General features: G+C 57.8%; 6 protein-coding genes across 7 annotated transcripts; 4 read left to right on the top strand and 2 right to left on the bottom strand.

Annotated features, from left to right (window-relative positions):
- Positions 1–253: 253 nt before the first annotated feature.
- TAF6 (TATA-box binding protein associated factor 6) lies at positions 254–6,465 on the bottom strand. Its single transcript, XM_063301777.1, has 14 exons — positions 6,310–6,465; positions 6,146–6,232; positions 5,874–6,027; positions 4,866–4,922; positions 4,623–4,742; positions 3,871–4,013; positions 3,401–3,478; positions 2,273–2,374; positions 1,996–2,178; positions 1,838–1,912; positions 1,620–1,745; positions 1,242–1,415; positions 934–1,140; positions 254–856 (listed from the first exon to the last, which is right to left on the bottom strand). Exons 1-14 carry the CDS (start codon positions 6,463–6,465, stop codon positions 476–478), a joined length of 2,043 nt encoding a protein of 680 aa, XP_063157847.1. The 3' UTR covers positions 254–475.
- Positions 6,466–6,623: 158 nt separating this feature from the next.
- Positions 6,624–7,495, top strand: MBLAC1 (metallo-beta-lactamase domain containing 1). Its single transcript, XM_063301778.1, has one exon. It carries the CDS (start codon positions 6,804–6,806, stop codon positions 7,485–7,487), a length of 684 nt encoding a protein of 227 aa, XP_063157848.1. The 5' UTR covers positions 6,624–6,803; the 3' UTR covers positions 7,488–7,495.
- A 1,927-nt stretch (positions 7,496–9,422) lies between these two features.
- LOC134497272 (uncharacterized) lies at positions 9,423–15,416 on the top strand. The gene is made up of 5 exons (XM_063302939.1): positions 9,423–9,495; positions 12,814–13,038; positions 13,127–13,177; positions 14,090–14,281; positions 15,135–15,416. Exons 1-5 carry the CDS (start codon positions 9,423–9,425, stop codon positions 15,353–15,355), a joined length of 762 nt encoding a protein of 253 aa, XP_063159009.1. The 3' UTR covers positions 15,356–15,416.
- Positions 15,417–16,361: 945 nt separating this feature from the next.
- On the top strand, positions 16,362–17,737 carry LAMTOR4 (late endosomal/lysosomal adaptor, MAPK and MTOR activator 4). Its single transcript, XM_063301781.1, has 3 exons — positions 16,362–16,438; positions 16,733–16,850; positions 16,939–17,737. The coding sequence occupies exons 1-3, from the start codon at positions 16,436–16,438 to the stop codon at positions 17,034–17,036; spliced, it is 219 nt and encodes a 72-aa protein (XP_063157851.1). The 5' UTR covers positions 16,362–16,435; the 3' UTR covers positions 17,037–17,737.
- Positions 17,738–17,958: 221 nt separating this feature from the next.
- TRAPPC14 (trafficking protein particle complex subunit 14) lies at positions 17,959–27,150 on the bottom strand. 2 transcript variants are annotated; one of them, XM_063301779.1, is made up of 11 exons: positions 26,507–27,150; positions 26,337–26,432; positions 26,121–26,250; positions 25,914–26,000; positions 25,631–25,751; positions 24,789–24,936; positions 24,585–24,667; positions 19,819–19,982; positions 19,444–19,598; positions 19,057–19,250; positions 17,959–18,891 (listed from the first exon to the last, which is right to left on the bottom strand). In XM_063301779.1, exons 1-11 carry the CDS (start codon positions 26,912–26,914, stop codon positions 18,738–18,740), a joined length of 1,740 nt encoding a protein of 579 aa, XP_063157849.1. In that variant the 5' UTR covers positions 26,915–27,150; the 3' UTR covers positions 17,959–18,737. The 2 variants fall into 2 exon arrangements, with proteins under 2 accessions (XP_063157849.1, XP_063157850.1); XM_063301780.1 differs by lacking the exon at positions 24,585–24,667.
- Positions 26,913–27,512, top strand: LOC134497273 (spidroin-1-like). Its single transcript, XM_063302941.1, has one exon. The coding sequence runs from the start codon at positions 26,913–26,915 to the stop codon at positions 27,510–27,512; it is 600 nt and encodes a 199-aa protein (XP_063159011.1).
- The last annotated feature ends 280 nt before the right edge of the window (positions 27,513–27,792 follow it).

Consider the following 27,792-nt stretch of genomic DNA (forward strand, 5'->3'; position numbering starts at 1 on the left):
GAAGCTCCCCACACCCTTCAAATTTGCCAGCCTGCCCCATCCTGAAACTGGGGTTGATCTCACACCAGTCGATGATGGAGCAAAGACCTCGCGAGGCATATGGGGCTTCAGGATTGGGATCCTGGAACCCTCTCCTGCCACTCTGGTTATACAACTGGCTAGTCACCAAACAAGGGCCTCTCGGACACGACCTACACGCCACCATGCGTGCTGTTGAGCAGGCATGTTTATTAGATCCCAAGTATTTACATCAAAGTATTTTATCAAAGGCACTGGAGGGAGTACTCATGCAATTGGGAACCCCATTGCCCCAATTCTCTCTAATATCAAATTGGCAGGCAGGACGAAGGGTAAGTCCTGAATGGGGCGCAAGCTTGGTCCGTGGAGTCATCCTCCTAGAGCCCTGAGGGGTGGGACAGGGGAATGGAACACCAGACTATCACCAGCCCACCCCATAGATGGCAGAGTGTGAATTCTATATGGGGGGCTGTGGAGACTCGGGCACCAGGCCCTGTCCCCCATTACTGGCTTTGGTGAGGAAGGCGGTGGCACTGGTGGTGCTGCTGGCACTGCCTGGCAGCTGGGGGCTGTTGCTGCGTTCCTGCTTGAGGCTTCCACTGGAGAGTGCCAGGCTGGGTGGAGCAGAGGAGGAGGGGGAGAGTTGGGAGCCCCCCCCTTTGCCTTCTGTGGCAGGCGGCAGAGAAACCACAATGTACTTCTGGACGCTGCCTGAGATGGGGGGGCTGGGGGCTGCCTGCCCTCCAGAAACCAACTTCACAAGGGGTTGCGTGCTGGGCACTGTGCTGGTGACGGGGGAAGTGGAGGTGCTGGCAGGGCCACCGCTGAGTGTGATCACCTGTGAGGGGAGAGAGGATGTCAGCAAAGAGCCTGTTCGCCTGCCCCCTCCCCCATTGTGCCCCTCCCCTCCCGTACCTGCTGGGAGGTGGAAGTGCCAGAGGCAGAGGACATAACAATGAACTTGGTGGGTGGAGGCGAAGGCTGCGTTGGGGTGGCTGGCCGGGTCGAGACAAGGGTCTGCACCGGGAGGGTGATGGAGCCGGGCATCTTGATGATGCTGGGTGCCCGGGTGGTGCTGCTGCCTCCCTGGGCTGCCTGGGAGAGCGTCAGTGTTGGACGGGGCTGTACAGGAGAGGAAAGCCAAGCGGTGGGCAGGGCCCCCTGATCAGACGTGCCTGCTGCCACACTTGGGGAAGCTGGGGGGGGGGAGGGTCTTCGCATACCTGGGTGATGGTCAGTGTGGTGCGATTCACCTGCTGAGCCTGCACGGCTGCCTGGGCCCGTGCCTTCACAACATTGGTGCAGAGGAGGGGACCCAGGGCGCCATACTCTGCTCGATAGGCCTCTTGGTTGTCTGGCGGGGGACGGAGCTTGGCCAGGACTGGAGCGCAATGCTTCTGTGTGTGGGGGCAGGGGGGGAGGAGAACAGAAAGTAGATGTAGCAAGACTCCCATGGAAAGACCACCCCCTGGCGCATATGGGGCAGACCCTTGCCCCCAGAGGGCAAGAAGACCCCCTCAGGATGAGATCCCCTCAGCCCTCTTGCCTCTTCATGCTGCCTGCAATATGGGCTGCTTGGGGAAGGGGCACCCTTCTCTTACCAGCAGGAGACTCTGGACATGGTCAGCCCCGATCTTGTCAATATTGCTGACCACAGGGCCCTCCAGGACCGTGCGGACACGCTCCCCCTCCACCTGCAGCCGCGGCAGGATGAGCGTCTTGATCACCTGGGGAGAAGCATCATTGGGAGCAGAGTCTGGGTCCTGGCCAAACTGGCCTGAGAGAAACCCCTCCTGGCTCAACCCTGGGCTCCACTCACGTCAGGCCCCAACTCCGCCAAGCCAGCAATGGATCCGTACCGCGTGGTCCAGGGCGTTTTCTCGTCCACCCAGCTCTGGTGAGCAAAGGAAAGGAAAGCATGAAGAGGGGCAGGAAGGGCAGGGCTGCTGAATGCCCCGGACTTCTCCAGACCCTCACCTTGGTAAAGGTTTTGGTGATCCGTGACTGGATGTTGTTGGTGGTGGTGCTGAAATTCTTGCAGATTTGGGCAATGAGGCGAGCAGCAAAATCCCGCAGGGCCCAGTGGTTGTCAACATCTGGCCTGAGGCAGAGCTGGCGGCTGACAATGCAGGTCATGACTGCCGGGATGATCTCGTGCAGCTGCAGCAGAGAATGGGACCGCAGAGGCCCATCAGCACCACCCCTCCTCTCCCGTCCTGCCCCCTGCCCAAACGCCAGGTAAGTCTCTGCTCACGTATTTCTCCAAATACAGTGTTGGGTTGTCCATCAGGGCCTTGACCATCCGCATGAGGTAGATCAGAAGAGCCAGATTGTTCTGCACCACATTGACCCGCACCTGGAGGGGCAGGAAGTTGATCACAAGGTCAATCTCCTGGCAGATGCTGCTCTGTGTCCACTTTCCCCAAGCAAAGGTCTTTCATCTGAGCAATTGTGTGAAACGTGCAAATGGAGGAGACTGAAGAGGTGGCCTCAAGGGGCCAGCAAGGAAATGCTGCCCTGGCAGCTCACAGGTGCGCTGTCTTTTAAGACGGCTTGCAGCTGCAACAGCGGTGCTAAGACAGGCTGTTCTCCTGGGACAGAGTCCGCTGGCCAAAAGCCAGGCTGACTTAAACCAGGGCAGTTTCCAAGGCACCATTATCTGGTGGATAATCCCTTTTACATGGTCTAAACCATCCAACCACTTGACAGGGTTATATTGACTGGACAGAAGATTGTGTGAAGAATTCTGAATATGAAGACCCAGCTATGAATACAAACTGACCCCCCTTGCCTGGGGGTGCTTGGAGCCACACTTCCCAACTAGGTGGCCCCACATTACAGCCAAGCTACATCGCAGAGCCAGAATGCTGACCCATTGGGCACACAGTGGGGTGTCAGGCTGCACACCAATTTTTCCCCAATTCTGTGGGTTAGGTTTAGGGTTAATCCTAACTCTCTAAAGCTTGGGGCAATGCTGTGAAGGAAGCAGCTCAGGGGATCAGGGACTCTGCTCCAGGCCTGCTGTCCTGCCTCTCCAGGCTGTTCCAGGGTTTGCTTCTAAACATGTTCAAACTCGGCATGGGCAGAAAGGGCAGATACTCGGGATCCTCCAAGAATCCGGAGGGGGTGATTTATTGCAAAGAACTTAACAGAGTGCAGAACTATCCTCTCCCAGGAACTGCCCAAGGTAACACGTAAGCAGGCTGACTTAGTGCAACTCTTCCTCCTTCAGAGAAATTAGGACAGCTGCTCCTTGTAAGCAGTTCTGGGCACAGAAGGCCCTGACTGGAAGGATGCGCGAGGGCGAGGTGCCTCATCCCTCAAACACCACCTGTGGCCTGGAAGAGGCAGCAAGGACCTGGACCAGGAGCCCTCCCCTTACCCCTTCCGAGATGAATGTGCTGAATCGGGGCAACATCTGGTACAAGCCAGGGTCCGTGGCAATGCTCTGGAGGGCTTCCTGGGGAGAGAAAAGTGGGGTGTAAGAACTGAAGGGGGGCTCTTCTGCAGACCCAGACTCTCCCTTCAAAAGGCAGCATTCACAGGAAGGCTGGCGGCAGTTCCCCAGCAGTTCCAGGGGACATGCTCAGATGCTACTTGTCAGGCAGAGAAGGGCGATTCCACGCATCTGCGTTAGCCACAGAGGTGAGGGCCGAGAGGTGAGGAACTGGGGCCAAGGGACCTCTGCCTCCTGGCAGGGGCGGTCTCCAGAATGCGGCCCAGAAGTGGCCCCCTGACCCCTCTCCTTGCGGAGGCGTGTGGCCGCCCTCTCTCCTCTGGTGTGCTGCCTGTCCTGGGGGCGGAGGGCGCTGTCTGCAGGCGACTGGGCACCCAGTGGCCCTGGCTCCTCACCGCTCGCTTCGCCTCGCAGGACCCCACGCAGGCCTCGGTGATCTCCTTGTAGTACAGCTGCTGCTCCACGGAGAGCTCGTGGATGCTGCGCGGCTTCAGCTTCAGTGGGGCTGCTTCCAGGAGGGGCCCCTTCTTCTCTTTGCCTGGCAGGCGGGGAGGGGTAAAGGCTCAGATGGGCCCGGCCTGGCGTCACCCTCACCTCCCCAGGTATTCTGAGCAGTGCTGCCCCAGCAGGGTCCCACTGTGAAGGCACACATCCTTGGCCCACGAAGCACGGCTGAGGGAAGCAGCTGCACATGGCCCCAAGTCAAGGCAGGAAGACGCAGCGAGGACCATGGTGCCCAATGCCCCTGTGACAGTCCAGGGCTCCTCCTGGGTGGGGGAGGAGGAGGAGGAGGGCTGGCGCTGACCTCAAGTGACCTGGGCGAGGTGCCCGCCTGCTCCCTTCACTACGGAAGACATCCTGACTGGCAGCCACTGCTGCTCCTCCATGGAGCACACTGACCATCAATGCCAACGTGGGTGGCTGGGTGCCTCGCAAATCCAGGCTTCTTTGCTGATAGTTTAGAGGCACTGGCTGGAACGGTCGAGGATGACCACCATCCCTTTCGGAAGAGCAGGGGAGGAAAAGACTGCCCCACCCCTCCCACTTTGCCCAGGATGGCCAGATCTCCACAGGGGCTGAGCAAAGGGCCTGTCTTTGCCCCTCGCTCCCCATGCACCCTGCCTTCCCCAGCTGCGCTTGGCCTGACCTTTGCCATCAGGTGGGGTGGCGCTCTGTCCTTTGCCCTTGAGGGCACCATCTTCCTCCTGGCCAGGCTTGCTTGCCTTCAGAGGCTCGGTAGCCTCGGCTTTCTGCTGCTCCTTGGGGGCTGTGGAGAGAGGACACAGATCAGGGTTGAGACTGAGCTACAACGGCTGCCAGACAGACTTTCTGGCTTGAGGTGGGAAGCTGCCTGCCCTGCTGCGCCTTCCTGCCAGCGCTGGCCACTCACCAGGGGGTGGATTTTCTGGGATCGCAGGTTGAACTCCCTCAATGCTCAGCCAGTGTGCTATCAGAAAAAGGGAGAAGCTTCAAAGAGAGGGAGATAAGCAGTGTGCAGAGTCCCGGCTTGGCCTCTCCTTCTCAGTATTGCAGAGCCAAGCGGGAAGACAGATCAGGGAGGACAAATCTTAACAGCTCAGCACTAAGCATAAAACAGCGCAGACCTCAGGATATTTCAGTTCCTCCTGGTTTGGCTGCTTCTGATCTTTCAGTCCCACAACTCAGCAGCGTGATACGCCTAGATGAGTGTGCCCACAGACCCTGTGGATCAATCTGGTCATCTGCCCTCTTGCTGGGGCCACAAGGAAGGTGGGGGGGCACCACCAAGACAGCAGAGAGCAGGAAGGCACAGGAGAGGCTCTGCTGCAAGCATGCTCTGACTGCTCCCATCGGGCACCCTCCTTTAATTCCATGGACAGTTGCCCAAGTACATCTATGTGGGCGCAGGGGACTGCTTAAACTGTGTGTCTGCCAGGCAGTTTCCTCAAAGAGAGAAGTCCTACCTTCCCAGGAAGGCACACAGGGGAAGCCAGCTTGCTTGATGGCTCTGGCCCCTCTGCAGCTTATTCCCGTGCCCTCCAAGACTGCTTAGGACCCCACCCGGGGGAAAGAGAATATGGAGTATGTGAGCAGCTTGGCTCCAGAGGGAGATGCTGTGCTTCCTCCCCTGGCATGGGGTACCTATCCTGAGAGAAAGCATCCCTCTGCCCCGTTTTGAGCTGTCAGGATGTTAAAAGCAAAGCAAAACCTCCCATCATCCTCAGGAATTGACACTGGAAATCTGGAGCCCTTCAGGTTGGGGGGAAACCTCTGCCACAACCACCCGCTATTGTTGCATCTGGTCCTGAAAGCTGCTGCCCCAATCTGCATGCGCCCCCAAAGACCACTTCCAGCTGGAGGTGGAGGAGGCGGTCATGCCATAAGGGGGTGCTGCGGGAGCCCCCACGTGCCCCTTCACCCTTGAGGCAGACGTCGAGGGGGACGCGGGGCAAGGGCGTGTTGATGATGTCGCTCAGGTCCATCTCCTTCTCTTCGTAGAAGTAGAGTTCGCGGCCGCCCCCGCTGGCGTAGCGGAACGGGATGAACTCCTGGGTGTGGAACCCGTAGAGCGGCTGAACCGAGCAGGGGAGGAAGAGGAGAGCCCGGTGAGTGAGGGAGGGAGGGAGGGCGGGCGCCCCACAGCCCCTGCCCACCCCGCGCGGCCGAGACCCGGGCAGACACCCGGCGCACCTCCACGTTCTTCAGCTTGAGGGCCAGATCGACGTCGCCCATCGTCAGGAGCTGCCGCTTGCCCATCCGCATGAACTTCAGCGCGTCCTGCGAAGAGGGAGTCGGTGGGCGGGGGGGGGACCGCCCGCCCCTCCTCCTCCTCCTCCTCCTCCTCCTCCTCCTACCTGCGCGATCTCTTTGATGCGGTAGCTGACCTCGTCCGCCAGCAGCTGGCACGTCTCCTCGGGCACCTGCCCGATGCCCACCGACTCGGCCATCACCTTCATGGACTCAGTGGGCAGCTGCGCACTGCCGAGCTTCGGCTTCTTCTCCTCCGCCATCGCCGGCGGGGCCAGGCACGGCGCTCCCGGACCGAGGCCGGGGACTGGCGATCCGAGCGCAGCGACGCAGCCCGCCGCGACGCCGTGCGGACGTCACTACCCGCCGCCGGGCTCGGGCGGGGCATGCGCAGTCCGTCCGGGCAGTCCTAGCGGCGCGCCGGCCCGGCGGGGCGGGGCGACGGGAGCTTCGCGCGCCGCCGAGGGAGGGGAGGCAGCCCCCAGCGCGCCGCTCCCCCTCCGAGGCCGGTTCCCCCGGTGGCGGGCGCCTGCTAACTCGTCTCCCCTCCGCGTCTCCCGCAAGGTCCGGCAGCGGTGCGCGAGGCGGAAGGCCCGGCGGCATGGCCCGGCGGCGGCGGGCCCCGCTCGCCCTCCCCGGCTCCCCGTACTCGGTGGTGGTGGTGCAGGAGGGCTACTCCCGGGCGCAGCCGGACGGCTCCACCCTCGCGGACGGGACGGTGTCGCTGGTCCTGGGGCCGCGCCTCACCTTGGTGGACACGGGCGGGCCGTGGGGCCGGGAGCGGTTGCTGGCGGGCCTGGCGGCGCAAGGGGTATCACCGGGCGACGTGCGCCACGTGGTGTGCACCCACGGCCACTCGGACCACGCCGGCAACCTCAACCTCTTCCCTGCGGCGGAGCTGATCGTGGGCACGGACGTCTGCCAGCCGGGGGGGCGCTACCTTCCCACGGGGCTGCGCCGCGGAGCTCCCTACCCTCTCCACGCCGGGCATCTGGAAGTGCTGCCCACTCCCGGCCACACGGGGAGCGACGTCAGCCTGCTGGTGCTGGGCACCGCCTTGGGGAACGTGGTGGTGGCTGGAGACCTTTTCGAGCACCAAGACGACGAGGGGGAGTGGGCGGCTCTGAGCGAAGATCCTGCCCGGCAGGCGGAGAGCCGGGCCCGTGTCCTGGGCATCGCTGACGTCATTGTCCCTGGCCACGGGGCTCCGTTCCAGGTCTTCAGGGAGGGCACAGATGCAGGGCGGAAGGTGCCCCATCCCTCGGCTGATGGGAATGCTGAATAAAGGGTTGATTCGAGGAGAGTGGTGGCTCGTTCCTGGCTAAGCGGCTGGTCCCGGGGAGATCCAATACTAACCCTCCTGCCCGTGGGGTGGTTATTGATCCCAGAAGGCAACGTGGGGTGGGAGGAGGATGCTGCCTCCTCCTCCCCTTCCTTCCCTACAGACATCTACATCCTGGGCAGGAAGGTGTGCCTTTGGGGAAGATGAGGCTGACTGTTTTGCCACTGGTCCTGGTAGCTTGTTACTGTAGGTTGATGTGACCATCTTGGCAGCACTTTGTCTTAGAATCTCTTAATCTCACCAGTCCCGTTTGGGGTTTGTTCCCAAGTGAATTTCCAGAGGCCTTGGTACAGCAAGGCAGCGGCCTTGGCGTTTGTTCTGCGGCTCCATGCAGACAGGAGAGGCCAGGCAGGGAAGCATGGATACGCCCCTCCAATGGCCTGCCCTTTCCTCCTCTCTGCCGACAGAAGACCCTGGGAGGCCTCCTCCCCGCTGCTGCCCATGCCTCATGTTCGCTGATGGCATGGGAGGGGTTTGCCTTCTGAAGGGGCCAGGTGGAGAAAACCGTCAGAGAGCCTTGCCTCCTGCCTCCTACCCGTGCCTCCCAGTTTGGGGGGGGGGAGGGTGTCATTGCCTCCTTCCTTGGCCAGGCAAGCCATCCCTTGCCTGCTGTGACCCACTCAGTACTTCCGTGGCCATCACTTTGGCTTCTGGATCGCCTCAATTGTGGCAGTGTTTTGGCCTTTGAAGAACAGAGGATCCCATTTCAGCCAGAACTGGGGCAGCTGTTCGAAGTGGGGGCTCCTCCATGACAGACTTATGGTTAAGGATGTGGCAGAGTGGGGCTGGTGGACCGGAAGCAGGGATCCTGCCAGATGTGGGGGCCGGGCAGACATTTCAAAACAGCCCTGTGGGTCATTCTGTCTCCAGCATACTTGGTCAACTGGCCCTAGAAGAGGATTTCCAGTACTGAAATTGCAGTACTGTACTTGGATTTTATTTGCCAGCAACTTTGGAAGGTGAGAAATTTCCCCCACCTGCACTAGGAATGCTGCAAAGTGGCTCCTCTGATTGGGTGCTGGCACAGATTACAAATAGTTGAAAGGAGAACTAGATCAGCTGTGGATTCAGAGGGCAGGTGGTTGGTGGGTTATGGCTGCTTGGCCTGGCAAGGGCAGGGTGGACCAGCTCTTGGTCTGTGCAGGTTCTGGTCCCTGCCACCCGCCAGGCAGTGGGTGCTCTGGGTTCTCATGGCTGGGCTCCTTGTCCTTGCTGCAGGAACTAGCGGGGAGGAGAGAAGTGCAACATGGCACCTGCCAGGGAATCCCCGTGTCTTGCCATTCCTCTTGGTTCCTGCAAAGGCCCCTCTTCCTGCCCCCCGCCCTTCCAGGGGACAAATGCAAGGGTGCCCCAAGCCCAAATCTTTCTCGGTAACTCTGGGCAGCTCGCTAGCTTGGTCCCTGGTTTCCCCTCCCACTCTCCTGCTACTGGCTGTTGGGGGCATAGGGTCTTAGTGTTGGCCTTTGTCAGGATCTGAAAGGAGGGGGTGGCACATTCAGTTATTTAGGAGGGTGGACTTTGAGTGTGGTTTTGGAAGGTCTCCTTGCTGAAAGGGCACTGTTTTCTAAGTGCAGAGTTGCTGGGGCAGTGCCCAGAGAGTCCTGCCAGTATTCTGAAATTGTGGCCAAGGTTCAGATACTCCAGGGAGCCATCAGCTGTGCTTGGGGAGGGGAGAAGAGAGAGTAAGAAGATGACTGCCATTGTGCCATTGGGAGGCTGCAGAGATGAGCCTGAAGGAATGTCACTGCTTCCCCCTTCCAGGTATCCGGTAGGGTCAGAGTGTTTTTATAAGTCATTAATTCAGTCATCCGGAGGCTAGGCAGGAGGGTCTGTGTGCCTGGGGAGCATCTTGGGGTATGCACCCAGCCCAGATCCATTATGTCCCTCAACCATGCTTGGGAGCCTTCCCTGTTCAATGTGCTGCTTCATCCCAGCCTCCTGCCTGGCACAGGTGAGCATCTGCTTCACCCCCAGGCTCACTGGGCTATTCTGCTGTAGCAGTGACAGAAGAAGAGAGTGGCTCCTGGCTCTCTTCCCCCTCCCCCTGGATCTCAACATAGCTTTATGGATCTCAATGTAGCTTTACGTTGGATAACTCTCTCACCAACTTAACAACTTGGGAATCTCCTCCTTCCCTAAAGAGTTTAAACAATTCTTCCATCATTCCTTTTGCAGTTTCTTTGGGCTGGGTCTGCACCAACATCTAAGGAACTCATAATTAGTCCTTGGAGTTTAAGATCACTGGTTGCCCAGTTTGCATAGGCTTCTGAATCGAAACCAGGAGGACCTTCCTTCAAAATATACGGATTCAGAATCTGCTTCCCTCTCCACCCAAATTTTCCAGGGATAAAACTCTCTGGGTTGAGTTTAAAAATCACTGTAAGGCAGTACACTAGCCATCTTTTATTGATTGATTTATATTTATTTATTTATTCGATTTCTATAGCTGCCCATCTCAACAAGTGACTCTGGGTGGCTCTTGTCTAAGCAAAAGATTTAAAAGTCACTCCAAAAGAAAAAAAATTATTCCTTTTATGCTTAAGGCTATTTCCTGTGTGCAAGATAACCTCAGCAGCTAGACTGAGTATTCTCTCAAAAAACAACAATGCTTATGCAGAAACAAAACAAGCCCAAAAAGAATTTTTTCTCTTTCTCTCCCCAGGGCAGAAGACTAGATCATATTTCTCTGAGGGGCAAGGGAGTAGTCTCTGCCCCCTGGCCAGGAGTGGGGGGGCACTGAACTTCATCCAGACTCCCTGCCTACAGGGTTTGTCTGCAATGGAAGGTTGTTTCTGGGCAAGCCAAACAGAGCGTAAAGCTCCCCTTGGTTTCATGGTGGTTGGACCTGAGCAGTACTTCTGAGCACCTCCAGAAGGCTGTTGCAGGACAGCTGGGCAGCCAAGCACCAGCTGGCACAGAGCCAAGACAGAACCAAGCCCCATTCAGTGCTTGGAGGACTGCGCCAGAGAGAAGACCTGGGTGCTCTCCAGGGAGACCCTAGTGTTACAGCGCATTTCACAAGAAGCTGCCTTCCTGCAGCAGCTGGGTGGTGCTTGCTTCGGGGCACGGGGTGTAGTGAACCCAGGCCGAATGGCTGGCTCACTGCACACCATGCTGGGCTAATGCAGAAAATGAGTTGCAGCCAAGCCTTGACTTAGGGGACCAGAAAACTGCCTCGCGCTCACCTGGCCAATGTTTGTACCATACTTGAAGTTTGCTGAACTGAGCATAGTCAAGTCAAGGGTTGACTGTGATTCACTGGCCAGGCGGCCTGCGTTGTCTGCCTCACGCTGCCTCAGTTGTAGCTTTGTTTTGCAGGGTTGTGGGCAAGGCTACAGAGCTGCCCCTCTTCCTGGGACTTCGTGAAGGGTCTCCCGGGCTGGGGAAAGAGCCAGCAGAGCGGGAGGGGTGGCCCCTCCCTCGGCCACCGTGGCCTCAGCACAGCCCAGCCTTCTGGCCAGGAGGGCTTGGCTCCCCTGCAGGCAGGGCGGAGCTGGGGGGGGGGCAGCAGCAGCAGCGGCGGCAACGGCAGGAAGTGAGGAGTCAGCTGCTCCTTGGTGGGTTGGAGAGGAAGAGTGAGGTGGCACCAGAGTATTTGCTTGCCCATCTCTGTCCTCTCCCCACTGAATGAGGCTCCTCTGACTCAGGTAAATAGTCCTGGGCACCTTCTGTCTCCCAGCCCCCATGATCCCCCTCCCCACCAGTGAGGGCGTGGGTCCAACGTCTGCGTTGGCTTGGGGCTGAGGGGAGGGAGGGAGGGTCTCACGGCCAAACTGTAGCAGGAGAACCTCAGTTCAGCCACCCACCATGTTGTGGTTGCACTGGTAGCCAATCTCCCACCCCCCAGTCTACCCCGTTTTTACCTCTTTTATCCATTGTTCGGTATCGTTGAGCAGAGGAGGGAATACCTGCCCATTGAGGAGGTGGGCATGGCCTGGCCTTGGCTGCTTCTTAAGGACTGGCTGTGTGTGCCACTCAGCGGGGGCAGCCAAAGCCACGTCAAATGCATGTAGAGCATTGCCCTCAAAGTTGCCCAGGAGCCCGCAAGATGGAGTTGGGGAGGGCAGGAAGAACACTGATGCCTCTGGGGTGGGAGGAGTTGAAGGCATTCCTGTGTAGGGGACTCTCCTGGCCCCACTGACCCCCCAGTGGCTTTGGACTAGGTAAGTGCTTCTGGTCAGGTCAGCTGGGGCCATTTGGGGTGGGAGACCTGGCTCTGGTGGCAAATAAACACACATGGGAAAAGTTAAATGTAAAATTAAAGATAAAAAGAAATATCAATGTGATAATTAAAAGCCTGGGAAAGGAACTACATCTATAGACCCTAATTGCTGAGAGTGCAGGGGGTCCAGTGTAACCTTCCCTGGGGGGACGCATTTCATGGCCTGGCAACGGTTCCACAAAGGGCCTCTCTCCTGTGCCAGGAAGACAGTCTCTGGCCACGGGGCATCTTCCAAGGGCTGCACAAGTTGGAGACAGTTCGAGCTGGAGCCAGCTAGGGTTCTGAGGCCAGTAAATGCCGCCTCCTGATAAACCCCAGCTCCTGGCACCTGCAAGGATGCATCCTGGCTGTTGTCTTGGGAACCAGGCAGAACTGGTCTGCTGCCACCTGGGGCCCTGACAGACAACCCTGGGATTTCCTGGTGGTCTCCCATTCCAGCCCTGGCAAAGTGATCCCGCTGGGTGTTTTGGACATCGGCTGAGGGCACCTGGGCCTAAAGGTCAACGCCTGCCCCTTAAACGGAGCCCAGCGAGCAACTGAGTAGCTGCGCAGCTCCTTCAGGGTGGGTGTCGTGAGGCCCCTTATCCCAGCTACTGCATGTTGCACAAAAGTGGCTTCTGCACCCTTTTCAAGGGAAGCCCTACATGAGGGCAGAAGACAATCCGATTAATTTGGGAGGGATTGCAGAGCCGTCTTGCCAATCCAGCAAGTGCTGCAGGTCAAGGGGGACTCCTGATGACGGAGCAGGGCCACCCAAAACAGGCCGAACCTCGCTCCCCAAGCCCGGCTTCCTACTTTTTGAGAGCTGCTCCGTTATGCCTTGGCTTGCTGTCTCTCACCCATTTCTGAGCCTGGGCTGCAGCCGGCCCTCTCATCCTGTCACCTGAGGGAGGGGCGAGGGTGGGAAGAGGTGACCTGCCCCACCCACCCACCCACCCAAAGCAGTCTGTTGCTTTCCACTTTCCTCCCCTGCTCGTGCCCCCCCCACATCCTCCCTGAAAGGAGGGAGGGGCCCAACCCGGCACACCCTCCCCCGCCTGCCCCAAGGTTCTGCTCAAGCGGTAATTGCCGGCGGGTGGGCCACACCCGGGTCAGGAGGCCATAAAGAGGCAAATGCCGCCGAAGATGCCGGGTGGACGCGGAAGGACAGTCACTGCTCTCGGTTCTCCCCCGTTGACACCCACAGCGCCATGGCCGAGGAGGAGTCACGGGCTGAGATGCCTCTCCTTAGGGCTGCCGAAGAGCCCTCCTCTGCACGTTACCTCCTGATGGGTAGGCTGTCCTCCTGCACCCGCGTTTTGCTTTGGGGCCCTTTTCCGCTCTCCCACCTCTACAGTGGCCTGACCCCTTCCTCTTCCAGTCCTAGGAAAGCTTCTCTTTGCTGCGCTGCCCGTGGCAGGAATTGTCATTGGTGAGTACAACCCCTGCAGGCTCCCCACCCCTTAATGTCCCCCGGCCATGGGGTGGGGGATAAGCTTGCTGGGCCCCTCCGGAGCCTCTGCCTTTAGCCCCCCCACCCCCACCCCCACCCCCACCCCACAGGTGCTTCTTGGAAGAGTGCAGAGGCAGCTCCGCAGCTTCCCTGTCCCGAAGGGGCTTGGTAGTCTGCGTTGTAGTCTTTGCTAAGCCATAATTACTTCAGTCGTAGTTTGTTGAAGAAACCGAGGAGCTATAGCAGGTATGGCTGGTACAACCCAACGTGTGACTTACGAAGCACAAGTGGCATTGTGCCTTGATGTGTTCCACAAATCAGGCCTGTGAGGTGCAGTGCTTGGAAGGGCAGGCTGGGGCTGCTCCCCTGAAGATGCCGGCGTGGCCCCAGGCGTGACATCTGCCTCTGCCTTAAGCTGTGTGCCCCTTAACCTCCCCCCGCCCACCGGGGCCTGGAGCTGCTTGGGCACAGGGACTTGGGCCTAGAGGCGGCTTTGCGGGCCATCCTTGCTGCTGGATCGTGGAAGTAGGTTGCATCTGAACTGGGCAATGGAAACTGCCGGCTGCTTTTCTCCTGAGCCCACGTGCCACCTGTACCTGTGCTTGGCACCTCTTGATGGACGTAGCGAGAGCCTATCTTGCTGGGTTGGGCTACAGGTGCCAGTCGGAGCTGTGGCCAGCTTGGACTCTTTAGCTGGGAGGTGGCAAGGCTGCCAAGCCGCCTTCCCAACCTTCATCTTCTACTCAACCCACGTGGGCTCCCTCTTGATACAGGGAAGTACTAGGGGCTGGGGCCAGTGGGAGGGATCTGCGCTCTAGGCACCTGGGGGTTGTGGTGCTGCTGGAAGCTCCAGGAATCTGTAGTGCTAATCTGTTGCTCCTCCATCCCCAGGAGCAGTCTATCTTGGCCAGTGTCCCCGGCAGCCTCTCCTTCCCTTTTACTTGATCATCCTGAGCACTGTCACACTCCTGCTCCTGTTCCTGAGCTGTATTCCCTGCGGGGATGGCACCAATCAACCAAGTACCCTACTCAGCTGTTTGCGGGGCGCTGGCTTCCTCTTCCTCTGTGCCTGGTTCATCGCAGGTGAGCGGGAACCTGAAAGGGAGCTTTCCAGCCTGGGGTCCCCCTCCTCCCAGTGAGCTGCACGGAGCTGCAGCCTTCAGTTAGCAGAGCAGCCCAGCTGCGGTGGCCAGCGGGTTCGCTCTACAGGTCAGGGTCGCTTGTTGGACGGAAGGCCGCTAACTGGGTTTGGGTCATCCCCAGCATCGCTTCCGAATGCATTGGGGCTGGAGGAAGGCAGCCTACCCTGCCTGCAGCAGCAGCGTGTGCTGGGAACAGCTGTTGCCTCCACCCCACTTCTTGTCTGGCTACAGGGACCTGCGCTGAGAGAGGTTAGAGGCTGCCGAGTCTCATCCCTGTCTTCAGGAATGTCTCTCTCGGCCCAGTTGGCTCCTTTACAATACAGGGAAGTACTGGAGGAACTGGGGCTCCCTAAAGCAGGTTGTCCCAAGGTGCAGTACCCTAAACTCAGATCGGTAAAGCTTCTGGGTGGGAGACAAGCACATATACAGAGATAAAACGACTCTTCCAAACCTAAACTAAACCAGAATTTTTACTGCAAGCAGTGAGAAACTCTTGGATACTCTGGCTGGAGTCTGACTGTGCACCTTATGATTATATAATTTACATTCACGAAATAAGCATTTTCAACCCAAATATAATTTAAAAACTTGATGCATAAGTGTGCTGCAGAAATGTGTGAAAGGTCCTCTGCAGAGAAGAGTTGGGTTGAGTGCCCAGCACCTCTGGGAGCCCCACCTGAACTCCAACAGCTCTTTCTGAGCCCAGATTAAGCAATGGCGCTGAGCGTGGGGTGTCAAAGGAGTGTGTGGGCCGGTAGCCACTGCTGACCACTCCCCTTGCTCTCCTCCAACAGGCAACGTGTGGGTCTACTCCATCTACCCCCCAGACTACGAGGCCTTTGGCCAGCCCAAATTCTGCCAGCAGACTCTCTTCCTCTTTGCCTTTGGGGTCACCACCGCCGTCCACGTGGCCTTGGTGGTGCTGCTGCTGCTGGCTCTGTGCATCCTTGCAGGCTTCCTCATCTTGAATGCTGTTCGGCCCTACAGCGGGCATGGCTATCGTGGGGGTCCGTAGCAGCTGTGGGATGTCTTTGTTCTTAGGGGACCTTTTTGTTAATAAATCTCGATGTTGCTAAGCTTGTTGTTCTCCCATTTGGATTTGGGCTGAAGTGTTACTGTGGGGGCTTTGGGGAAGGTTGGACTCCACAAGGTTCCTGGGAGCTAGGCTCAGCAGGGCGACAGGACTGATCTGCTGAGCTGGTTCTCTGGCCAGCCGGGCTCTTCTCCAGCGGCCGGCTGGTGGCAGAGAACCGGATGAGCAGTCTCTCTCACCAGAACCCTGCCCAGCAAAGGAAGACCGGGGTGACTGGAGGCAGGGGCCTCTCTCTCCCCTCCCACTCGTTCGCAGCACCCCTGCACGTTTCCCCCCTTCGAGAGGAAGGCGCCATTGACTCACTCGGGGCTGGCACGAGCCTGCTGCGGGCTTCACAAGGCACCATTAACCTCGTTCTGCAACGTTAACCACCCGGCCACCGCCTCGCCTTGCCTGGCGCAAAAGGCAGCAGGGAGAGCCTCCCGCGAGGAGCGCCGACTGGCCCCTCGCTCAAGCTGGCCAAGCGGCAGAGTCTGCGCGCACCGTCAGGATTTAGCCGGGACGGCGAGGACGCCGAAGGAAAAGGCAGCTCGCTGGAAGCGCAAATAAACCGCGCGCGAACAGGGCCGGCGCAGCGCCTGCAGAACGGCCGCTGCGGGAGGGACCGGAACAGGGAGGGCAGGCGGGAGACCCGCTCCCTTCCGGCGGCGCGGCGGCGCCTCCCCGGCCTGGCGGAGGCCGCCGGGGTCCGGACTAACGAAAGAGGGCGCGGCCGGGGGCGGGGCCGCAAGGCGCGAGGAGGAAGGAAAAGGAAAGGCGCAGGCCGCGCCACGCGGCGTCCCGGGAGACGCGGAGAACCGGGGGTGCCGCCCCGCGTCTCGCGCGACTGACCGGGCTGAACCTCCTTCCGCCCGAACGTTCCTCATCGGAAGGAGGTGCCTGTGCGGACGCCACTTTCCGCTGGTGAGGAGCGGCCCCTTCCGTTTCCGCAGGAAGTCAGTGGGCGGTGCCGCGGCTGGCTTGGTTCGGTGTCTGCCGCTGTTCCGCGGCTCGGGGCCCGGCATGGTGAGCGTCGGCGGCGCGGGGCGGCGCGGGGCGGCGCGGGGCGGCGCGGGGCGGCGCGGGGCGGGGCGGGGCGGGGGGGCGCCCACCCTCACCGAGCGCCTGCTTTCTCGACAGGCGGCGGCGGCGGCGGCGGCGGCGGCGGCCCTCACGCAGGGCCTGGAGCGCATCCCGGACCAGACCGGCTACCTGGTCATCTGCGACGGCGCCGTCCTGGCGGTGAGCGGGGCGGCGGGCGGCGGGGGCGGCGGCGCGCTCGCGTCCGGGCGACTGAGACTGACGTACCTCTCCCCGCAGTCGGCCGGCGACCTGGAGAACGACGAGCGCACGGCGGGCGCGATCGCGGAGCTGGTGAGCACGGCCTGCGCCTTCCGGCTGCCGCGCGCCCCGGAGGTGCCCTTCCGCCGCGTCTCAGGTGAGCCGAGCGAGCGAGAGGGCTGCGGCGGGCGGGAAGGGGGCGTCCGGGCCGCTGGGCCCTGCTGACGGCCGCGCTGCTCCCGCAGTGGTCTTCGGGGAACACTCCTACCTGGCGACCGTCTCCGGGCAGAAGCTCTTCGTGGTGAAGCGGCTCAACAGCGTCCCGGAGCCCGTGATTGTGTGAACGGGCCGACGGGCCACTTCGTGTCCGGGGCGAGGGCGTGGCGCCGAATGGCGGACAATAAAGCCGATTTGAAAATGTGGCCGGGAGCCTGACCTGCAGCTGCTGCTTTGCCACTCTCCGGCTTCCGGAGGGCTTGTCACACTGCAAGGCCGGAGGCCGAGCAGCCCCCACCTCCCTCCTCGGAAGGTCCTGGGCCCGGTCTGTGGCCAGGACCTTCTTCCTTTCTCCCTCCTCCCTCAACCCTCCAATAACTGCCTCCTTCCAGAGCAACCACAAAATCAAGTGCAGGCACATTAGTTAAGCAGTACCTGTTCCCCCCGCCCCCCCCCCCAAGAAAAAGCAGGAAGGGGAGTGATGGAAATCCCAAGTTCACAAGCTCAGGATGAGGTGGCCTTACAGTTGCACACTTTTCATTTCCAGAAAACACGTCAATATGCTTTATCATTCCTGGCCAGAAAAGCCTGATGCAGCCATGATTACCTCCCAGGCCACCCCTTCCCTGCTGCTTGTTCCCACTTTGGGGGAGTCGGCCCAGTCCTGCACAAATGCCTGGCCTGTTGTCGAAAGATGCTAAAGTATTTCACACTCTCTGATCATCCCGACAAGATGCTTCAATAGGAATTGGCTTGTGGAGGAGCATCTGCCAAACATTTCACATGCCGCTTGCTGTTCCAAGGGGGAGCAAAGCTGCAATGAAACCAGCTTCCTCAATGTATGTTTGTTAGTTGCTTTTGGATGGCTGGAACTAATGTGAGATCTAGGCAACTGATAGTAGTCCAGTGCTGACAATTATATCTGACCACATCTGGAAGGTCAGGTGAATTCATGTTCTGTTTGGAAGTAGAAGAAAAATGGAGGATGTCTGTTTAGGTTGCTGCCAGAGGACATCCCTTACTCCTCACCAAAGAGATCCATAAACATGTTGTTTGCCGGCCAGCCAGTGCAGTTTATTTGCAAGCACGTACGTACACAATTGGAGTTGCTTCTGAGCAAATAAAAAAATATAAATAACAAAAATTAAATAAAGTGCAATGGAAGGGCACCTGGGCCTGAGATGAGGTAGGGGGAGGGCTACAGACGTGCCTTCCCCCATCTAAGAATACAGCAGATACCGGGAGAGAAGGAAGATGGCAGAGCTCCTTTGGAAAGGAGCCATCTTCCAAGTCACACCCTGTGGCCTAATCCAGTCTGGAAAGGAAAAATCGGCTTGGGAATGTCTGGCAGTTAAAGTACCCTTCTACCAACAGAGGCTGGAGTTGTGCTGCCTTTTAATTGTGACATCCGCTGTACCTTGGTTTTGTTGTGGGGGAGGGACTGCTCCCTTCTCTCCTGGCTTTCAGGCTGCTCCCACACAGGAGAGTGAAACACACTCATTGCTGCCTAGCTGAAGGAGTGTGAAGAAAGCAGGGTGGGTGAGGAGGGCAGCAGTCCCTGGAAATGTGGATGGTGGCACAACCAGGGAAGACTCTTGGCAAGGGGTCTTGGCAGCTTAAGAGTCCTGTCTAAGGAGACGGGGATGACTGTGAGAAGGGGGGTGGCTGTGAAGTGCAGGTGTTGGGGGCAGAACTTTTTCTGAGCGCATGGCCTGGAGTGACTGGGTGGCACATACTGTGGGTTGGTTCCAGGGGGAGTCTGAATGCAGCCAGAGCTGCCCTTTCTGGGAAGGGGGCAGGAATGGGAGGGAGAAGGACCCCCCCTCTGTCATGTGACAGGCGCTAGCACCAGCACCTTGCACTCTCGTTTGGCAATTTTGTCAAGGGAAAGAGCAGCCTTGTCTGGGGGCAAGTAAAGGGGGCGGCCCACTGGAGAGCCGACGGGGGGAGTGATGGCCCGGCGCTCCATGACACTTCCTGACCTATTAGAAGGGGTGGAGAAAGAGAGAGAGAAGGACATCAGGAAGGTGAAGCAAGAGCCCATTGCTTTTTCTCCCCAACCTGCCTGAGGTTTGCAATGCTCAGTGTTGGGTCTCTCCAGCCACTTCCTCCCCCGTCCCAGGAAGAGCTTCCTCCATAGTACCCACCTCAGGAGGTGTCCCCGTGCTGGCTGTTGGTGTGAGAAGCTCTGGGAGCGCCCAAGGCTGGCTTGATGACGCCCCACCAGCTCCCGGACTGCTGGGCTCCCTGGGCTGCTTTTGCGGGAGACTGGCCGGGCCTCGGGGGGTGGATTGGAAACGCTTGCAGTGAACTGGAGTTTCAGTTTCATGTGCTGAGACAACTGGGGTGGGGATGGGGGAGAAGAAGAGGACAGTCAGCTTGGCTTGGCTTGGCTGGTGTGTGTGTTCTGCAATGCAGTGCTGAAATTGGACTTAACTAAGATACAACATCTCACAGATGGCAGGAGGATCCTGGCTTGTTAAGCCAGCTGATGTCATGTCTACGTTTGTGCAGCATGGGGGGGGAGCATTTACCTCGAACAAGCCAGCACGTAGGGCCTGGAATGTGACGCAGAAAGTGCGGGCGCTGCCTTTGCGGGAGAATCCCAGGTTGTTGAGAGGGGTGTGGCACACAATTGAGTCTTGAGTGTCTTGCGTGGCATGGCATTCGCCACAGGCCAGTTTCTTCCCTAAGGGTCCAGGGACAGCAGGGAGAGTTAGGAGACAGGCGTGGCTTTGTCCAGAGATCCAGCATGCTCCCAAACCAAGCCAATGCCTCAGGGGACCCTGTGCAGCCCCCATGCAGCCAGTACCTGCAATTCAGCCAAACTTCCCTAGAACAGCCGCTCATCTTATCTGCCTGAAGAGTCACTTGCCCCCTCCTCGTAACCGTCCTGCCCCGCCACTCACCTGCAGCAGCACTTTCTGGTGTCCACACCAAGCGCACTGCCAGAAAGTCCTGCAGGTTGTTGATGAGAGTGTACGTGACTACAAAGCGCCGATGCAAGGCAACTGGTGACTCGCATTCTGCAGTCATCACAAACCTGGGACGGGCAAGACGGATGCTCGGCAGCCTAGGGGAAAAAGCGAGAGAACGTGTGTCTTCAGAGCCAGCATGCCCTCTGCTTTGAAGCCACTCTGCCATGGAGTTCTTGGATTTCAGTCCTGCCTTTCCTTTGGTATCTTAAGGGGGTGAAAGTGGCGCGCTCTCCTGTAGCTTTTTTCTCCCTACGGTAAGAGATTGTTGGGCTGACACAGAACATCAGGCCCCAAATCGCTCACTGAGCTTTCGCTGCCCAAGGTGGGCCAGAGAACCCTTGTAGTCTTTTTTACTCTACACCTCCATGATTCCAGGTCTCCCCAGTCTCAAGCCTCCCCCATCTTCTAAAAGCCACATCCCCTATCTGTAGGAGAAGGCAATGTGTACGTGCAGGAATACATTAAAAAGATGACCTATATACTTTTAAACCAGGCTTTGAACTCTTCTCCAGGATTTCTTTTGTTCAGTGCTGCAAGTAAAAATGGCCACTGTAGGTTATCAAAAGCTTTTTCTTCATCTAGGAAGATTAGAACAGGATGACAATTCTCTGCCCTCAAAACCCATGGAGAGGAATGCAAGCTTAAATGTTATGCAGATGATATAGTACAACATGCAATATGACGAAAATAATCCAAGGCTTTAGAGAATTCTCCAGATACAATAAATGTTGAAGCAGCAAAGATAATTACAAGATACTTTATGCAAGATTTCCTGTGGAAGGAATCTGGCTGCCAGATAATAGATTCAGTGAAGTATCTGGCTTTGTATCTGACAGGCAACAATCAAGAAATATATAAAAACAATTATGTTAAACTATAGAGGGAAAAAATTAAAAGAGGTGAAAAAAATTTAAAGCTGTCTTGCTTAGAATCAACTGCGACTATTAAGGTGAATGTATTACCCAAGATAAGCCATTTCTTTCAAATGGTGCCAGTTCTGTCCCAGAAAAAAACATTACAAGAATGGCAAAAAACTGTTAATAAATGTATACGTACTTAAAAATTGTTGGAAGAATAAAAACTGACCTAAAAGATGGAGGCTTCTAAGAAAAGTGACAGAATTTGAAATACTCATACAGAATCAAGGCTACCTGCTAAGGCATATATATAAACTCTTACTAAGATATATATAGACACAGAACAAAAAATTGCATGATAAAATAGATGCAAAACTATAACAATGGAAATTTGGAACAAATCTATAAAATTCACCTCAAGCTACAAACTAAGAGAAAACTGGTATAAAATGTTTTATAGAGAGAGCGTTTGGTGTAGGGATTAAGGCACTGGGCTAGAAAGGGTTAGGGTTAAGGTTAGGAGACTGTGAGTTCTAGTCCTGCCTGAAGGACAAAGCCAGCTGGGTGACCTTGGGCCAGTCACTCTCTCTTAGCCCTAGGAAGAAGGCAGTGGCAAACCACTTCTGAAAAACCTTACCAAGAAAACTGCAGGGGCTTGTCCAGGCAGTCTCCGAGAATCAAACATGACTGAACAGATTTTAAAAAAATGGTAAAAAGGTAATGGATGGGGATTACAAGACCACACTTGGGGGAATTGCAAACATATCCTGAAGTGTGACTCATCTATCACAGCCCTCTCTAGATACATATCTGAGAAGGTGATTGTTGGAAGTTCTGGCAAATCCAGCATGCCTTGTTTTCATGTTAATTAACATGTAAATTGAGTTGTCCCACAGTGCAACTCTGAGGAAGCTGTTTGTTGCCACTCCCACTTCCTTTCCCTCTCTTCTCCATCAGAAGCAAGCACATGGATGTGTGCTGCTCTCCTCCATTCTGGGCACCATGTGGTAGACCTGGAATTCCCCTTTCTTCCATGCAGCTCTTGGCAGCTGTAGGGCTGAGAGTTTAGTGCAAAACTAAGTATTTAGAAAGAAAAGAACAAAGGAGCCTCATCTTTTCCACCAAGATGGATGTAACAAGAGCAACAATAAAGTCAGTAAGAAATTCTCTTATTTCTTAACCTAATATGTCCAAGCATGTGATTCCTTATGCTTAGGAGGGCTGAACGTGTAAGATCAATAACCTGTGTTTCTCTGGCATGCTCATTTAAGCTATTTTAAAGATAATCTTTTTCTGTGTCAGCTTCTCAGCTGTCTATGAGCTCTGCTCCATTTCAGTGGTTCTAGCAGGCCACTAAATTGGCTTCAGTGATAACGGTTGAAGCAAGTACCAATTGTCCAATTTTATTTTTCATTAAATTCATTTCTGAAAAAGCTGGCTCCTGGCATGCTGCATTATTAAAAAGATGCAGAAACACTGTCCCTGAGCTGTGCAGTGATTCCCTGATGTTTCTTGGCCTCATGAGGCCACTGGGAAAGGTTATCTATTAGTTTGGAGTGAAGGATCATCAATGTGCTGATGTTCCTTAGTTGCACCACCACCCAGAGTTGAGCAGGAGATACTGTAGAGGCTATCCTGTGTCTGGAGTCTGTAAGGCTGAGGTTCAGTCCTAGTAAGACAGCCAGGACTGAACCTCAATCCTGGGTGGCTCTGGAAGGAGTGAGTTTCCCCAGGATGACAGGTCTGCAACCCAAGAGTGCTCCCGTGTTCACGGCTCCACCCAGATCAGCAGCCAGGAATGCACAAGGCCAACTTTGCAGCCCTCGTTCAAGCAGCCGCCACTTAGGCCTTCATCATCCCTGGATCTCCCCCAAGCCGGGGGAGATCCAGCCAGTCCGGCCGTTCTGCTGGGAAAAGGGTGCACCGGGGCCCCTTGGTTTGCGGCATGAAACAGGATGGGCTCCCAGCTGCAAAGCTTCTCCTAGAAAATCTGGCAAGCTGCTGCACTGATCTTCACTGAAAAGGAGCGAAGGTGCCAGCTTCTCCAAGAGCAGTATCTGTGTTTGGCTGGCTTCCAAGCCATGGTGGGGACTATTTCACTGAGTTTAAAGAGGTGTGATGTTTATGGGTTCTACAATTTGATTTGTAAACTGCCTTGAGATGTGTTAACTGTGGCAATATAGAAATACTGACAATAAAAATATCCAACATATTTATGCAAAATTTCCTGACAGGAAGAGCTGTTCATTCCTGAAACTGACTTCCTCGGGTCCTGGTGCTCTCACTTTCCCCTGGAGGGGTTTAAACAGGCTGGATGCCCCCCCCCTTGGGGACACAGTAGCACTGGACTCCTGTCCAGGGTGTGTGCGTGGACTAAACGGCCCTAGAGGTATCTTGCAACCCTCACATTCCATGTGTCTCCTTGTGCTCACAGCTGCATGACATTGAAACATCAGCCTTTAGCAGAGCAGTTCCCAACCAGTTTTTTATGCTGGCTGTTCCATCATCTCTGAATGATTGCTGCACAGGACTGCTGCACAGGCGAGGAGTTGGCAGTGGGGCAGCCCCTAAACGGTGTTCATAGAACATCAAAGTTAAATAAAAGCTATTTTTAAAATAAACTATCCAGTATTTCCACAAGGTTTGTTTGTGTTCCTATAAAAAACCATAACAGGTTTTGGATAAGAAAACCAAGAGGCTTTGATACTTGTTGCTTCCCTCAATATTTGTCTATTTGGTCATCCCCACTAGGAACCCTCTGTACCACCCTGCAGATCTCCTGTGTCCCTGGACCAGAGTTGTGCTCCATTGCTTTAATAACAACACAAAACAAAACAAAAAATCCCTCGTGACAGTGCAAGGGGGTGGGGGGGGCATCCAGGCACTTGCAGCAGCCGGCCCCCGCTTGTCCGCATTGTCATAATGCAATGGGTCTAGGCTGACTGAATCTGCCAACTACTGTGGCTGTTTTTACCTGGATGATGCAGACATTTTGTCAACACCACAGTGAAGCACGCAACTAAAAATTCCCCATTTTAGGCTTCAAACTGTTGCCCTGTCAATTAAGAGAGCCTGGCTGGGTTCTCACAACATGGTAACCCAGGTAGACATTAGCTGGGGATAGCGTGACCTGCACTGATACACCACAGTAGATCTTCTGTGGTGAAGGCCTCACGGGCACACCCTGCTAAGACAACAGCTGGGTTCCTGCCACACACTGCCCAACTTTTCCGCCCAGCAGCCTGGCCTCCAAGTCTCAGCCATTTGCAGGGTCCCTCCCTGAAGCTCTGTGGTGAAACCCTCGTGGCCTGAAGGGTTAACGGTGTGTGACAGAGCTGCCCTCTGGCCCCTCAGGTGTTCAAACGGGGCTGACCACCGACTCTGGGACTACTTCCTGACAGCAGCAGCCTGGAGGAAAAGGAGAGGGTGGAGGAAGTCTGGCAAGCAGAGGCAGCAGGGGGCACCTGGCCACAGGAGACCAGGGAGACTTGGTCTAGTTTGCGACCATGGAGAGGCGGGAGCAGACGTGTGGGGAGCACGAGGCTCCTGCCCTCTTCTTCTCTGGCTCCAGCTGGTCTCTGCTTATGCTAAGGCTTGGGCAGGCTTTTCCTGCAGAGCCCTGAGGCTTCAGAGGGACTCGGGGGCTCTTCCTTCCAAGCCGGGCAGACCCTCTCCTGCTCTGTTGCCAAGGGCCCTCCCTCCTCTCCTGGGCCAGCCAGAACCTGCTCCAAGGCGCTCCAGGGCTGGCCACATCCTTCTTGTGCCTGAAAGGAAGCCTCTGAAGAGAAGGACCAATTCTTGACATGGGCCTTGGCGGAGGAGGCAGGACGGGCTGCTCACCTGTAGTGCGTGTAGATGCTGCTGGTGAAGGGCAGCTTGGGGGTCGACCACTGCACCACCGCGATGAGGGGAACCTCAAGGCCCTGCAAGGGTCAGGCGAGAGTGACTGGCAGGCCCCTGCCTCCCTCCCCCTCCTGCTGCATGTGCCGGGGCAAGGTGGGCCTCCCTGGCTCCACGGAACGAGGCCCTGGGGTGGAAGCTCACCTCTTTGGTGCTGTCGGGCGGCTGCTCCGGGGCCTGCAGCTGGAAAAGGAAGTTTTGTTCCTCCAGTGCGCGGAGGGAGCATGGCCAGGCGGAGGTGGCAGAGGGCACCTGGCAAAAGGAGGCCATGGAGACTTCGCCGGACTGGTGGCTGTGGAGAGGTGGGAGCAGAGGCATGGGGGGCACAAACCTGCAACTGTTCCCTGCCTTCCAAGACCTGCACCTGCTTTCCTGGCAAACACCAATTTGAGGTGTTAAGATTCCGGGGTGGGTGGGTGAGCATTGCCGTTGCCCACAGCCCACCATGGCTGGGAGAAGAGTTAATGCCAGGTTGTTCTGCCTTGCACGAAGCTCCCTTCAGAGCTCATGGAGGAGTGCAGGTGGCACACCTTGAGGCAAATGCAGGGCATGAGGGCCTGGCATCTGCCTTCCTGGCAGCTTCTCCTCAGCCCCTGACTCGGGAGCTCTCAGGAGCAGCCCCAGGTGACCCCCCAGGAACAAGAACCTTCAAAGGGCTGTGGTGTTCTCCTGTTTTGGGGAATGGACTACCGTTGGCAAAGCGGCCTACCTCTCTCCTGCTCCCCAGGAGCAAAATCTCCCGATGTGGAAGGCAAGGGAGGAGGACCTGCTGCGGCTCAGCCAACACCGGTCCCTGGACTGGCATTCAGAGAAAGTTGGGCTTGGGGAATGGGCACGCTGAGATTTGATTTGGACTATTCAGAAGCAAACATCTGCAGGCGTGTCTGGAGCATTCAGAGGAGTGGGGAATGGGGGTTAAGTGCACTCTGTCCCAGGCTCCCTCTCCTCCCTCCTCACGCCCCTCCCCACAGAGCTTGCCCTCTTACCAGATATCATCAACTAGCAAGACGGAGCCATCTGGCATCATGGGCAGGTAACTGGCATTGAAGTTGGGCAGGATCCGCACGTCCCACACCGAGAGCTCGTCCTGGGAGGCAGCGTTCAGAACTGCGGGCACGGCAAAGATTGGGACAGTGAGCTCACAAGGAATGGCAGGCCAATTCCAGTGCCTGGAGGAGAGGTAGGCAGCCCCTGCCAGGGCAAGACCTCCCTGCATACTCCTCTCCTGCAGAGCACCCCCCCCCCCCCACCCCGCAACACAGCACACACCTTTTAGCACTGTCAAGTGCTTCCCGGACACGTTGAGCTGCTGGCACTTCAGCTCCGGAGGGGGCAGCACGGTCAGCATTGTGCTCACTGCAAATGAAGGGCAGAGATTTGCAGGCATCGGCTCCGGCGGAGAAGGCCGCTCGCAGAGGGGGCGGGGCGGCCGGGCGGGGGTGTGTGTGTGTGTGTCGGCGGCGCGTTCAGGCTCACCCTGCGCCTTGAAGGCTCCCTGCTCTTCGCGGAAGGTCTGCGAAGGGGCCCGATCCTGCAGGATGCTTAGGTAGCCGCGCTCCCGGACCTCGCCTCTCTCTTGGTCGCGTCTCCAGACGGTCGCCACAATCTGCGGAAGAGCGGGCGGGCATCACCGCTGGGCAACCCGCCTGGAGGGGACGGGACGGGGCGGGGCGGGGCAGGACAGGGGCTTACTTTGGCTTTGAGGGTGCTGGGGGGCAGCCTGTCCAGGGAAATCGTCAGCGGAAAGATCACTTCGTCGGTGGACACGATGGGCTCCTCGGGGGGGACCTGCATGAGGGAGCGAGGGTCAGAACGCCGCCTGGTGCGCAGCAACCCCGCCGCTGCCCGGGTCCCGGCCTTACAGCCACCGCCGTCGTTCCCGGGGCGCCTTGGCCGTGGGTCAGGAGCGCCCGGCACTCCCGGAAGACGCTTCCGCCGGCGGTCGCCTCTCCGGCTCCAGCCGCGCCCTCCTCCTCCTCCGCTTCACCAGGGAGGGCCTCGTCTCCTGCGCCGCCGCCGCCGCCGCCGCCAGCCGGGCTGACGCTGGCCAGGGCCGAGAGCGAGCCCGCCAGTTCCCCCCAGGGCGGCCGGGGAGCGCCGCCGACTCCCGAACGGCACCGCAGGACCAGCAGGAAACGGACCGTCTCGCCCAGATAAAGGTGGTTCCTCCGCGGCAGGGCCCGGTACCGGCCTGGCTCCCCCAGGAGCACCTCGCGGGCCGGGAAGGGCACGGCCGGGAAGTACATGAAGTAGTCGCACTGGGACTCCATGCGGGCTGGCGGGGCGCGCGGCGGGCGAGCTCCCAGCCGGGCCGAGAGCGGCGGCGGCGGCTGCTGCGGTGACTGCTGCTGCGGCTGCTGGCGGGGCGCGCGGCGGCGGGGCCAGGGCGGCACGGCATCGGCGGCTGGCGGGCACCCTGGGCCGGGCTCCGGGGAGGAGGGTGCCAAAGGAGGGGAAGGCCAGGCCAGGCAGGGCGCGCGGGAGGCGGGCTCGGGTCCGGGGGTCCGGGGGGGCAGGGCGGCGAGGGAGGCGGAGGGAGGCGGCCGCAGCGCGGCGGGCGGGGCGGGGCGGGGCGAGGCGGCAGTCGCCGTCGCCCTGCTGACTGCCCGCCCCTTCCTCGACGGCGGCGCGCTTCGGGTTCGGGGGGCGCGCGGCGGGAGGCTTGTAGTCTTGCCGCCGGTCCTTCGGAGGCTCCCCGCAACCGCCCGAGGCCGCGGGGCTGCGCGCTCCGCAGGCCGGGCTCCTTCAAGCCGGAGTGGTGCGGGTGCTGCCCGAGACTTTCCTGACCTTGGTTTGGAACACTTCGGCGTTGGCAGCGGGCAGCCGGGGGAGGGTAGCGGAGGGACGGAAGGAGAGGCCCGAGGCTGACCTGGCGGGGATCCCTGCCCCGGGCCGAAGAATTGGGTAGTCATGATGGTCTTACAGTTTTTGCGTTAAGAAATGTGGTTTTGCGCACGTCACTGTGCATTGAAATTCTGTGTTAACGTGATTAAATAATCTACAAATGGGGTACAATTTAATATGGTGGACCTTAAAAGTTTGTGAATCCTTTTGAATTTTCAACATTTCTGCATAAATATGACCCAAAACGCAATCTTTTCTCCACACAAGTCCTAAAACCAGATAAAACCAATTAAACAAATGAGTC

The sequence above is a fragment of the Candoia aspera genome, chromosome 4 (assembly GCF_035149785.1).
Source record: "Candoia aspera isolate rCanAsp1 chromosome 4, rCanAsp1.hap2, whole genome shotgun sequence".
NCBI classification, from domain to species: Eukaryota; Metazoa; Chordata; class Lepidosauria; order Squamata; family Boidae; genus Candoia; species Candoia aspera.

Bases quoted from the DNA above. Each gene is read 5' to 3' on its own strand.
- TAF6 (XM_063301777.1), bottom strand. From the start codon at position 6,465: ATGGCGGAGGAGAAGAAGCCGAAGCTCGGCAGTGCGCAGCTGCCCACT. The intron at 4,014-4,622 runs GTCAGGCCAAGC...CCCGCCTGCCAG, and splicing joins CACCCCACCTGATGGCAAAG to GCAAAGAGAAGAAGGGGCCC. The intron at 1,141-1,241 runs GTATGCGAAGAC...TCTCCTGTACAG, and splicing joins CCACACTGACCATCACCCAG to CCCCGTCCAACACTGACGCT.
- MBLAC1 (XM_063301778.1), top strand. From the start codon at position 6,804: ATGGCCCGGCGGCGGCGGGCCCCGCTCGCCCTCCCCGGCTCCCCGTAC.
- LOC134497272 (XM_063302939.1), top strand. From the start codon at position 9,423: ATGTCCCTCAACCATGCTTGGGAGCCTTCCCTGTTCAATGTGCTGCTT. The intron at 9,496-12,813 runs GTGAGCATCTGC...GCCTGCCCCAAG, and splicing joins CAGCCTCCTGCCTGGCACAG to GTTCTGCTCAAGCGGTAATT. The intron at 14,282-15,134 runs GTGAGCGGGAAC...CTCCTCCAACAG, and splicing joins CTGTGCCTGGTTCATCGCAG to GCAACGTGTGGGTCTACTCC.
- LAMTOR4 (XM_063301781.1), top strand. The intron at 16,851-16,938 runs GTGAGCCGAGCG...CTGCTCCCGCAG, and splicing joins GCCCTTCCGCCGCGTCTCAG to TGGTCTTCGGGGAACACTCC.
- LOC134497273 (XM_063302941.1), top strand. From the start codon at position 26,913: ATGCGGGCTGGCGGGGCGCGCGGCGGGCGAGCTCCCAGCCGGGCCGAG.
- TRAPPC14 (XM_063301779.1), bottom strand. From the start codon at position 26,914: ATGGAGTCCCAGTGCGACTACTTCATGTACTTCCCGGCCGTGCCCTTC. The intron at 24,937-25,630 runs GTAAGAGGGCAA...ACCTCTCCACAG, and splicing joins TTGCTAGTTGATGATATCTG to CCACCAGTCCGGCGAAGTCT. The intron at 19,251-19,443 runs GTAAATGCTCCC...TCCCCACCCCAG, and splicing joins TACGTGCTGGCTTGTTCGAG to TTGTCTCAGCACATGAAACT.